The sequence below is a fragment of the Puma concolor genome, chromosome C1 (genome assembly GCF_028749965.1).
Source record: "Puma concolor isolate L17-30 chromosome C1, mPumCon1.1.hap2, whole genome shotgun sequence".
Taxonomy (NCBI): domain Eukaryota; kingdom Metazoa; phylum Chordata; class Mammalia; order Carnivora; family Felidae; genus Puma; species Puma concolor.
Window position 1 is genome coordinate 188,578,138 of NC_141674.1, and position 12,096 is coordinate 188,590,233.

Sequence of the window (12,096 nt, forward strand, 5' to 3'; positions counted from 1 at the left end):
CCTGGAACATTTTGGTAAATGTTAAATGTCCTACAAGCCCAGGCTCACAAGCTACCTCCTGTATGGAATCCAGGAAGTGCTCTTTTTCCTCTGAACTTGCAGTGGAACTTTGCCCACTTTTCATATAGTATTGATCACATTCTGCCTTATAGTATGCATTTTGTGTATATACCATATTTGGTACATGCTTCATGTCTGCATTTGAAGTGCCTAGAAATTTGTGTCGTGTTTATCTTTGTATCCTCCTCAAACCAAGAATAGAGAGGGCATTAGTAATAGTAGGGTCCCTTGGGGCACCTGGGTGGCTCAATCGGTTAAGCGTCCAACTCTTGACTTCAGCTCAGGTCATGATCTCATGGTTTGTGGGTTTGGGCCCTGTGTCAGGCTTTCTGTGCTGACAGGGCGGAGCCTGCTTGGGATTCTCTCTTTCTGTTCCTCCCTAACTTGTGCACATGTGCACTCTCTCTCAAAATAAACTTAAAAAAAATAGTAGAGTCCTTCTCTATCTTTATCACCTACCTATCTATTCTATCATCTATCTATCTATCTATCTATCTATCATCTGTCTGTCTGTGTGTCTGTCTATATCCACCAGCTTGGAGGAGAAACATGGAAAAATAATTATGTGCAACCTTCCTTTGTGGACCAATGACCTTAAAATGTAAGTTGTGGAGCAGCCATCTGGCTCAGTCAGAAAAGCGTGACACTCTTAATCTCAGGGTCAGGTTCAAGCCCCATGTTGGGTGTAGATTGCTTAAAAGAAAAAAGAGGGCCACCTGGCTGGCTCAATCGGTTAAGCATCCGACTCTTGGTTTTGGCTCAGCTCATGATCTCAAGGTTTGTGGGTATGAGCCTTACACCAGGCTCCACATTCTCAGCACAGGGCCTGCTTGGGATTGTGTCTCTCAATTTCTTTCCCACCACACCGTCCCCAAGATAAATAATAAACTAAAAAAAGTTAAAATGCAAGATGTGTCTATTATAGTGTTCTTAAACATTAAATGTAATATTGAAAACTTTTGTATAATTTAGCATTTCTTTTTTTAATTTCAAAATAAGAATTTCTTTATATTTGACAGGATTCCAGTTAGAATTTTGCCCTGTTAGACTAGGAAGAAGCCACATGTTTTAGGGTTTCTTTGTATGACCTGGTATGTGATTTCTGTCTCCTGATTGAAAATATTTTTTCTTATCTGCCTGCAGACATGAAGATATCTTATCCATCCTCACTGCTGTCAACAATGATGTGAGTCAACAAGCAAACAAAGAAGGAACAAAGAGACAGATGCCCCAACCTGCTTATACACTACGGAAAAAACTAGTATTCCCTGTGCCACAGGAAAAACTTTTATTGTAGTAGAGAGTTCTCAATGACTCTTTGACTTGAAAGGAAACTTTGGTCATCTCTTCCAATCTCCCACCCACCATAGGAATCATTGATAGATGGTGAGCCTGTCATTCTAATAGGAAATGCCCTATTTTCTGATTCAACACATTCTTTAAAAATTTTTTTTTTATTTTTGACAAGTCTAATTGTTAGAACACTTTCTTTATTGAAGCCTTTGGTTGTAGTCTTGACATTAGTTTTGTGCCCTGAGAAAAAGCAATTGGCCTTGGTTTGTGTATCTGTGAGGTAAAAGGTAGTACCAGATACATTTTAAGATTCCTTTGAGCTCTAAAGAACCACTATTCTTAACCTCAACCGAGCTTTGATTTCCTCTCTGTATGACCACCCTTTGTGAACATTCTGTGTCCCTTTTGCATAGCCTTGTTTTGGACATTGGATAATGATGAGATCACACATGGTTCATTGACCCTTTCTCTGCTCTCCACTTCCTAAGGCTTCTCATCTACACATCTGCTGGGGTGAAATTTTTGTCTATATGATGCCCATTTCCAGCTTTAGTATAACAAAGGTGTTCCCACAGGAACTCTTTATCTTGGGTTGGGAACAGGTTTCACTCTAGGAAGATGATAGTTCAGTATGAAGAGAGACAACTCAGCCACTCTGGGATCAGAGACTTTACAGGCTGAGGTTAAATTCTGTGTCGATCAGAACTTTTCAGGTGCCGATGACAGAACACCCACATCACACCAACCAAAGCAAAGAAAGGAATTTATTGCCTCATTCATCTGAAAACACACAATTGGGTAGTGCTGGCTTCAGGTGAAGCTTGAATCAGGACTCAGTCTGCACTATAGCATCTCTCTCTTGGCCAGAGGTTCTTTTGGTGGCTGCACTGTGCTGACTAAAGCCAACAGCCCCTGCCTTGTCTCCAACATGTTCTGTTTCTCTGGCCCAAAGAATTGAGGAGAGAGACAGCCTTAGGGATGAAGCTATTCACAGAAGTTGTTGTCCTCTCCTTAGAGAGTTGTCTGGCTGTGCCTTGGTGGGGAGTGTGGTTCTGTATGGAAGCCTTGCTACTTTTTACATTAAGGTTTTGAATATCTTTATGTATGTGAACTTTTTTTTTTTCAATTTCAAGAGGAATTTTTCTTTTTTATTTTCTAAGGGAGGGAGATTGAAAGTCCTGTACCTAAGGCCTTTATTTATTGATGAAGAGGTTGAGGCCCAAGGAGGCAGAGTGATTTGCTATAGTCCCCCAGCCAGTTATTGTTTACAGGGTTTTATTTCCCACTTGAATGAACTGGAATGTCATGGGACATAACAGGGCTTTTTAGGAACATTTCCTTGGATATGTAGACATCCATGAAAGATATCCAGGAATGAAGAAGAATAACTCTCAGTGATGCCTGATTTTGTAATTATTAATGTGTAAGTCAAATGATCTTCCAGAACCTTTGTATATACAAGTCAAAGCGAACAGCTGGTGATTACAGTCCTTCCCCAGTTGAATATACACAGCTTTTGGCCACTTCATAGTCCTTCTCTGCAAGTGAAAGATGGTGTGGTACAAAGCAAAGAGCAAAGAATCTGGAGATAGAAGCCTTTGGTTTCTGTTTTGCCTTGTGACTTTCTGGCTCTGAGACACTAAGTCAAGCTAGTTTTTCGAGCCTTATCTATAAAGTAGAGAAAAATTACCTATTTAAGATAAGGATAGGTTAATATATAAATCCATTTAAATCTAGTTGTTGTGAGGTATATACAAGACCTTTATGTGGCAGATACCTCTGGCAGTCACCTAACGGAAATAGAGTTTGAGTTCCTTTGTGTCTAATTCCAGCTGAATTTCAGCCACGAATCAATACTAATACCCACCGATGTCCTCTTAGGGAAATGTTGGTTTTCCCCGGACTGATTCACAATGTCCCCGGCAGCAGCAGGCTAGCTCTTGGCTCTGAATCCAGCTGGACAAAACACTGCTAATGAACTCTCCTTCCTCAGCAACATTTGGGGTTTTATGTATAAGTCCCGGTCCTGTGGTCTATTTTGTATTTTTGTTTTGCTGGAACTTAGTGGTTGTGCAAGGTTAAGTTCTAGGATCAGGAAACTTTCCCATGAATTTTCTTTTCAGAGTTCTCCAGCAGGCACTTTAGGGGTCACTAGACATTTATGACTGTAAGTCACACACCTATGCAGACAGTAGGAGTACAATCATCCTTCAGTCATTTCTCCTAAATGGAGCATCTACACATTTTTCCCTCGTCTGTGTGTGTGTATGTGTGTGTGTGTGTGTGTGTGTGTGTGCGCGCCCACGTGTGTGATAATTTAGAGTGGAACACAGCAAGTGATTTGGTCACAGCTATTCAGCAGAGACTACCGCCATTGTCTGTGCAGACATTTATGAAAGAAATGTGCAGACCCAGTGAGGTTTCTGTATATTTTGCCTAGTTTTGCTCAACCTACAAGAGCTGTAGTTAGATTTTTTCTTTGTTTTCTTTTTTTTTCTCAAAAGTTGGGCTTATACCAAACAAAATGAAGGACGTGGAAAATTTTAATAGAATATTATACAAATGTTAGTTACTTAATAATGATACTCTTGGTGTTGATTATTATTAGAGATATTAGTCACCACAGCATCCTAGTGGCCTCTGCTACAAGGTTTCACCATGGCAGTGGGCAGTTGTGATATCACCAGGGTTTCCCTTAGCCAGTGCTCAGGTATTTCGAACATACAAGCAGCTGGTACAATATGGTTACTGACCAATCAAAACACATTGACCAGTATGTATAACACTGTGGTGAATGCTGCTGAATAGCAGCCCCTTATCAATCAATGATCAAGTCTCCACTGAGGTAGACCAAATTAGAAGTTTACTTCATTTTGTGGATAACTTTTGTGCCATATTTGATTCACAAAATCTTCTAGGTCAGATACTTTATGAGTGATTTAGTGAAGTTGTTCTCAACCTTGGAATTCTTGGGTCCTTAGATGTTTGTGGAGTTATTCTCAGGGTCTATGAGTTCTCCACCTTCACTTTGAAATGTTGTAATTCCTTTTTGGTGATAATCTTAAAAATTAATAGGGATGCATCCTGGCTCTTCTGCATAATCATATTTGAGCAACTTTTGTGCTCACATCCTGGTGCCCATAGAAAGTGATGAACTTTGCATTGAGCTTTTTAATGTAGCATGGATTGGGGTCCATGGCCAGAGGTCCTCAGATTTACTGTCAGGCACCAGTGGTTAATCTGTTTGAAACCTGCTCCAGTTCATCCTCTTAAGCCATGATAGACTCCTAGACCATCATCCCTCAACCACTGCTTAACTCTCAACAGAGAGAACTCACACTACATACAAAGCCATGGACTGGGGAGCTTGGAAGGACCCTAGAGAACCCATGGTCCAGCCTTCAGGGTGTAAAAAGGCTTACTAAAGTCTTACAGCTGTTAGTGGAACATTTGCAATCCTGTGTATTTCCTGATTTGCAATCTTGCCGCCTGGTTTTACTTTTGGACAGCTTTAATTGTTCTTTTCCCTGTGGTGACTTGAATCTACCTGCTTAGAACATACTTAAATCAATTGCCTCTCATTCTAAACTCTGGAGCCATACCAAAGACATGTAACTCTCTTCTGGTTAAGTACATGTTTCATGTGACAAGTTATTTAGCTTTCTTTCTGGTAGGATCTGGCTCTCCTCAGAAGTCTGCAGGGGCACCTGGGTGACTCAGTCGGTTGAGCGTCTGACTCTTGATTTCAACTCAGGTCATGATCCCAGGGTTGTGGAATCCAGCCCCTCATTGGGCTCTGCACTGAGCATGGAGCCTACATGAGATTCTCTCTCTCTCTGTCTCTGTCTCTCTCTCTCTACCCCTTTCCCCTGCTCACTTTAAAATTAAAAAGGGAAAAAAAAAGTCTGCAGTTTGCTTTTAAGGATGTGAATATCACATTTGTATCTTTGAACAGTAGCTGAATTCCTAAAAATGGAAGGCTTTTAAAAAAGTACTAGGGGAAATTCTTTGTTTAAAGAAAGACTGATTTGCTAATACAAAGAAGCATTTTATAACATAACTTTAGCATATATGAATTTTTAAAAGAGGATTTTTCTATTAAAATTTTTAAATTGTATTAATTTTTACTTTTTAAATCTATTTTTGAATAGGTATTATCTTTACATTGTTCAACGATAAGAAAATACAAAGAGGTATTCAAGATAAGTGTTGCCTGCATTTCTGTCCACTAAATGCCCAGTCCTCCCACCTTTGCATCCCAGAGATAATTTCAGGATTTCTTAATGCAAATGCAAATATAGCAAGTACAAATATATATGTATTTTAAAGTAGGCTTTTTTGGAAACAGAGTACATACACTGTGAAACTCGTATCTGTCATTTGGTCTCATTTTAAATGATTCTGTTAGATGCTTGGAAGTACTGGTACAACTCTAGAACGGGAATAACTTTATGAGCTTTGTGGACTGGGTACTTGTACATAGTAGTAATTGACTCACCAATAAAATAAAGGGATTTTTTTCCTTTTTATCTTTGAGTAATATCTTTGATTTTACCTGATAACTTTTTTTTCTGCTTATATAGTAATACATGCACATTGTGGAATATTTGGGAAATAGAATAACACACAAAGAAAAAGAGTTAATTCAGTTATAATTCCATTTTGGCATTCACTTTCCCATTTTTTCACGCTGCATTTGCCCCTGAGCTTCCCAACCACCTTTAAATCAGCTTAACCACCATATCCTCCTAGTCATGCATCCAGTAAACTCTGTCTTTGCCAATATTTCCACCCAAGTTTCAATTGCAAACATTTCTCTCTATGATAGCCACCTCCTACCATTCCATCTCATTTTCTGCCAACAGTCTGCAGTGCCACTGCAGTGCCTCCCAACAGTCTGCAGTGCCACTGGGGCCTCTGGTTAGTCCATTGACCCTATCTGTCATCTTTCCAAAGCCAACACCACCCTTTACTTCTTCCCTCCTTCTTTACCCAGCTGGAGTCCACATGTCATCATTGAACTCACTCTCTTGCACCCACTCTCGATACCCTTGCCTTTCCCTTGGTCCCAATCACAGGGCAGAGTCTAAACTGTGGTTAATCACACATGCCTGCTTACCGCAGGTTTGTACTAGAATTCCTGGTTGTGGTGGTTTGGCTCAGTCGGTTAAGCATCTTGGTTTCAGCTCCAATCATAATCTCAGTTTGTGGGCTTGAGCCCTGCATCAGGCTCTGTGCTAGCGGTGCGGAGCCTGCTTGGGATTTCTCCCTTTCTCTCTGCCCCTCTCCTGCTCTCTCTCTCTGTCTCTCTCATATTAAATATATAAAAGCTTAATAGGCACACACACACACACATACACACACACAATGTTGCAGACTTGTCTCATTCAAAACCAATGACCACAAACCTCAAACAGGCTTTTAGTGATCCTCAGGAATCCTGTAACATTTCCCTGCTTATGTCACCCTTTGCTTTCTCAGCCGGTGTTACATCTTCTTTTGTCTTTTCAGACCTCTATCATCCTCCATTCTCCTCACTTTCATTTGATAGTCCCACTTCACTAAGGGAGGTAATCAGAAAAGATTTCCACCATCCACCACCGAGTCTCCTGATCCACTGCATCCTAACCCTATTGGCTGCTTTCTCTCCTGTCAACAATGGGTGCACCTTCCTGTCTGTGCTTCTCCCAAGAGTCAGTGCCTCCTCTTGGGCAGGGATTAGCTCATCCTGCTCACTCAAGGACACCAGTCTCATAGCCCTTCCTCCCTCTCCTGCTTGATTAACTGTCCCCTCTCTCCCAGATCATTCCCCTGAGCACAAAAACATGCTGTAATTTCTCTTCCTTCCAAAACAGAACTGAAACACCTAAAGGTGGATCTTCTGTCACGTGCTCAGAATCAGACCCTGAGTGTATGCAAGTGATTCGTTCAGGAATTGCTCTCCAGAGAATCCTGCTGGGGGTGGGAGGTGGGACAGAGAAGGGGAGAAGGCAGTCCAGGCCACACATTTTATCTCAGGGTGGCCAGGACGGAGCACTTTAAAGTGAAAATTATGCCTCAGAGTTCCCCACCCAACGGGAAGCAAGAGAACTGTTTTTGCATCCTCCCTTAACCCTTAGTCCCTCCATCCTCTGCTAAGAGCTGCCCCAGGTGGGAGAACTTAAACGTCCAGGCACTTCCTGTGGTCTGAGGGCATAGTCTCCTCACACAAGGTGTGAGTCTTTAGAAGCAAAAACCCCTACAATCTGGCAAGCCAGCTAAACTGGCTGGAAGGTGGGGATGGGGGGGGGGTGGTGGTAGGCAGAGGGGGATTAAAATGGATCAGAAAAGACCTACCTTCACCCCTCTCCCATCCTAAGCCTGATCCAACATTTGCAGGGCCCAGGCAACAGTAAATCTAAGACCCGTAACCCATACGTAGAAATGTAAATACCGACAAACTGTTCTATTCTCCTACTGTTGCTGAGGATTTATCATTTTTATGGTGTGCAGGGTGTCTGCCTCTGGCACAGCCTGTGCCTTTCTCTCCCCATTCCTAGCTCCTTCTAGCTTACCTGAAGCCCTAATGTATACAAAACAACATGAAAAATGTCACACACAGTCGGATCAGTGTACCTTTAAGCTCAGGGTTTTGTGAAAGAATTTTCTGTGATCTCAAGCTAAAAGGTTGGAGCTGTATCTTAGATAACCCACTTTTTTATTTACTACCTCCCTGTAAATCTATTATTTGTAAATTTGTCTAAGCAGGAACTCCCTTTCTCCTCTTAACAATTTAAAATAAACATCAAAAACAACATTGAAAGGGGCGCCTGGTGGCTCGGTCGGTTAAGCGTCCAACTTCAGCTCAGGTCATGATCTCACAGTCCGTGAGTTCAAGCCCCACGTCGGGCTCTGTGCTGGCAGCTCAGAGCCTGGAGCCTGCTTCGGATTCTGTGTCTCCCTCTCTCTCTGCCCCTCCCCTGCTCATGCTCTGTCTCCCTCTGTCTCAAAAATAAATAAGAACATTAAAAAAAAATAAAAAAAACAATATTGAAAAACTAAAATATTAGCCACAAACTGGGAAATGTTATGTGCCACATATACAACTGATGAGGGATATACAAATATATATAAATGTATATAAAATATATATTCTACAATTCTATAAAATAATTAAACAGTCCAGTTAGATGGGCAAAATATATGAAATGAAAAAGGAAAAGAAAAAAACCCCTATCTGTAGCAAGTATGGGTGAGGATATGGAGCAAAGGGAATTCTATTAACACTGCTTAGAGAAATGTAAATTGACACAATCACTTTAGAGAACACTTTGACAATATCTGTAAACGTTGAATGTGTCCATACACTGTGAGCGAGCATTTCCATTTCTGGGTCTATGCCCCAAAAGAAATCTTGCACATGCACCAGGAGACGTGGAGGAGAACTTTTAGAGCATTATTGCTTTTAAGAAGGGGGAAAAAAAAGGTCAGAAACAAATATGGCAATTTCGATTGGTTCAGTCATATATACTACAACACCATGCTTTCCGGAACAGGGTAATGGTGAATGGGAACATTGTGAATGTACTAAATGCCACAGAACTATTCACTTTATTTTTTATTTTTTTTCTTGTTTCTCGTTTTTATTTTTTTAAATATAACTTATTGTCAAATTGGCTAACATTTTAAATTGTTAAGATGGTAAATGAAATTAAAAGTCTATTAAAAAAGAAAGAAATGTTGAGTAAATAAGTGAATATATGCAATATGGTATAATTTATGCAATGTTAAAAACCCAAGGTGCCTCTGGATGGCTCAGTCGGTTGAGTTTCTGACTCTTGATTTTAACTCAGGTCTTGATCCCAGGGTCATGGGATCAAGTCTTGTGTCGGGCTCTGCACTGACCATGGAGCCTACTTGGGATTCTCTCTCCCTCTGCCTCTGCCCCTCCCTTACTTATGGATTCTCTCTCTCTCACGCTCTCTGTCTCAAGAAAACAAAAACAAAAAACAAACACCACCCACATAACAGTTCTGTATGTTGCTTGTGCACTCATTTCCATGTTGTACAAATATAACAATCTACATGGGGTGATCAACAAATTTTAGAATGGAGGTTACCTGGGATGGGGCTGGGATTTGGAGAAAGAGGGAGGAATGATGCAGGGGTTCATTCTGCCATCCAGTTGGATGCTGGATCTATGGGTATTCTCTTTTTTCTAAAATCTTTTTGCATGTCAATGCTGATTAATGTAATTTGGTCACCAGACAGGGTGATATCTCAGCCTGCTGCACTGTGAATATTGGCCAGGTAAGGTACACAGGATGGTTTTGCCCTCTTGGTTGGGGAAGACTAAGTTTCTTAGTCTGTACCTGTTAGTATTTTTGGTGGTGGTGATTTCTGTGGTGGTGATATAACCAGTGTTGCCAAGGCGGGGAGAAGGGGCAATGACTCGCTTTTTTTGCCCTGAGCCATTGTTCTGTGTTTCTAGTCTGGAACAGGAAGCAAGCCTGAAGACGAGAGCCCTCTTGTGATGCCTCTGAGCTCCCCAAACCTGTTCTCATAAATCAGGTTCAAATGCAGACTCAACTTTCCTCATCTGTGACCACCACTTGCATTCCACTGCTGCTGACAGTTTTCCATTCCCAGAACGCATAATCAGAAGCCCCGTACTGCATCTGATCATCCTACATTTCAGCTTATTTTGCCCCTCTACTCATGTCGTCTTGGATCTCCAGCTCTCGCCACCCTGCAAGGAGACAGTGAGCCAGTTTTGGCTAGATGCTTCTTGTTGCGGCCAAATTAGCAACGTTAGCCTTTGGTTCTAGTCACTTGCTGATGCCGAAAATGATGACTCTGTGAGAGTGACAGAGAGGTGTTACTGTGCCCATTTTATGGATCAGAAAATCAAGGCTCAGAGAAGCTAAATAATAAACAAGGTCATACTGCTAGAAATTGGGAAGGACCAGACTTGAACTCTATCTGGCTGACCTCCAAGTACAGGGACCTGTCCTTCCTGTCTTTACCATGCTGCTCTTGTGAAAATATTTTCTAAGAGACAGAGGGCAGGCTTATACAGAGCAGTTAGCACCCCATCTCGGGTCTTGGAGATGGGAACCTGGCCTCTCTGCTGGAGGTATCAGCCTGAAATATCAAGGAGAAGATAATTTTATCAACCGTTTCAGCCCTGTAAGAAATGGGGTTGGCCTAAGTTAAATATTGTGATAAAATATTAAAACAGGAAGTTCTATTACTTATAAGAAAGATGGTTCATTCTGCCAGTAATCGAAAGCACTGCTGTTTGTGGAAGTTTGGCAAGTCCAACTTCCTCAGGTCCCTGGAACTGAACCCTTAGGTCTGGGACCTCTATATATGACAAATCTACTCAGCCAGGCTTCCCCCTTTTTGCTCTGTGTTCAGTAGGAGGTTACAATTTCTAGGAAGGACAATGAAGCAAATTCAGTGGCAGGCAGAGAATACATGGGGGCCTGAACAGACAGATCTTAACAACTTTCTTTCCTAGGTTTGCCTTTGCTCAGACACCTCACAGGGCAGTGATTGATAGTCTTTTCCAGAGTCTTGCTCCTCCAACCACCCACCAGCTGTATTATCTCCTAGAGCAAGACTTAAACCCAGCCCCTTTCCAGCACCACCCTTCCATTTTCGAGCCATGGGGTTTAGAATTCTGAACTCATCACTCTTACCTCTTATTGCTCACACTTTTGTTTCATGTGTCTATGTGTCTATCTCATTTCATCTTTTAAAAATTCCTTTATTTATTTGGGAATATAATACAAGCAGCTGGTAAAACATTTAAACAGTACAGAAGGATACATAGGGAAAAGTAAATTTCACACTGATCCCCACCCCCAAGTCCCCAGTTCTTCCACGGAGGTAATTATTGTTTCTTATTTATTTAAGTAATTTCTACACCCAGTGTGGGTCTTGAACTCACGACCCCAAGACCAAGAGTTGCATGCTCTTTCTACTGAGCCAGCCAGGTGCCCCCAGAGGTAAGTATTGTTTCCAATATTTTGAATATCCCTTCAGAGGTATGTTATTTTTATATAAACATATATATATCTGTGTCTTTCTCTGATTTTCCCCTTCCCAAATGCTGGCAGACCATTCTGCACTTGGGTTTTTTAATTGAACATATCTCAGAGCTTATCCTGTATCAGAACATCTAGGTCTCCCTGATCTTCTTTATGGCTGCCAATATTCCATAATATGCATGTGTCATCAGTGATCCAACTAGCCCCCCACTGATGGGCATTTAGGGATTGCAGGGTTCATATGGGTAGAAACCAGATCTTACCCATCCTTTTTTTCCTATGTTTCAATCTAAAACAGTGCTCTGCCAGAATTGTTTAGTAATTAAAAGACAAATACAAACCACAAACACATTCGTTCATGAAAATTGGGGAAAAGCTCTTATTTATTCTCAGCTCTGAGCTTTATGTCTGCTGCTTTGCTGAAGTAAGAATGTGCTAGTTCTCATGCAGCTGTCTCATCAGCCACAGGTACTCAGCTCTACCAGGTATCAAGTAGTTAGAAAACTTACGGATGCAAAAATGTCCCTGCCTTCTAGGAAATTATAATCTGGTTGGAGAGAGAAGAAAGGTGTTTGTTGGCAAAAACAAAATAATCAAGAAAGGATGGATAAATTTTAAAAATGGTGTTAGGACAATTGGTTCTCTATCTGCAAGAAATTAAAGTTAGATTCCTATCTCAGACCGTGCACACATACACAGAAACTCCAAA

At 41.3% G+C, this 12,096-nt stretch overlaps 1 protein-coding gene across 2 annotated transcripts in view; it reads left to right on the top strand.

Annotated features, from left to right (window-relative positions):
• The window catches only part of CASP10 (caspase 10), a 50,423-nt gene extending 44,541 nt beyond the window's left edge, over positions 1 to 5,882 (top strand). For both annotated transcript variants that reach the window (XM_086719263.1, XM_025935184.2), the window contains exon 9: positions 1,204 to 5,882. In XM_086719263.1, coding sequence (XP_086575389.1) covers positions 1,204 to 1,357 — 154 coding nt within the window. In that variant the 3' untranslated portion in view covers positions 1,358 to 5,882. The remainder of the gene's footprint in view (positions 1 to 1,203) is intronic.
• The last annotated feature ends 6,214 nt before the right edge of the window (positions 5,883 to 12,096 follow it).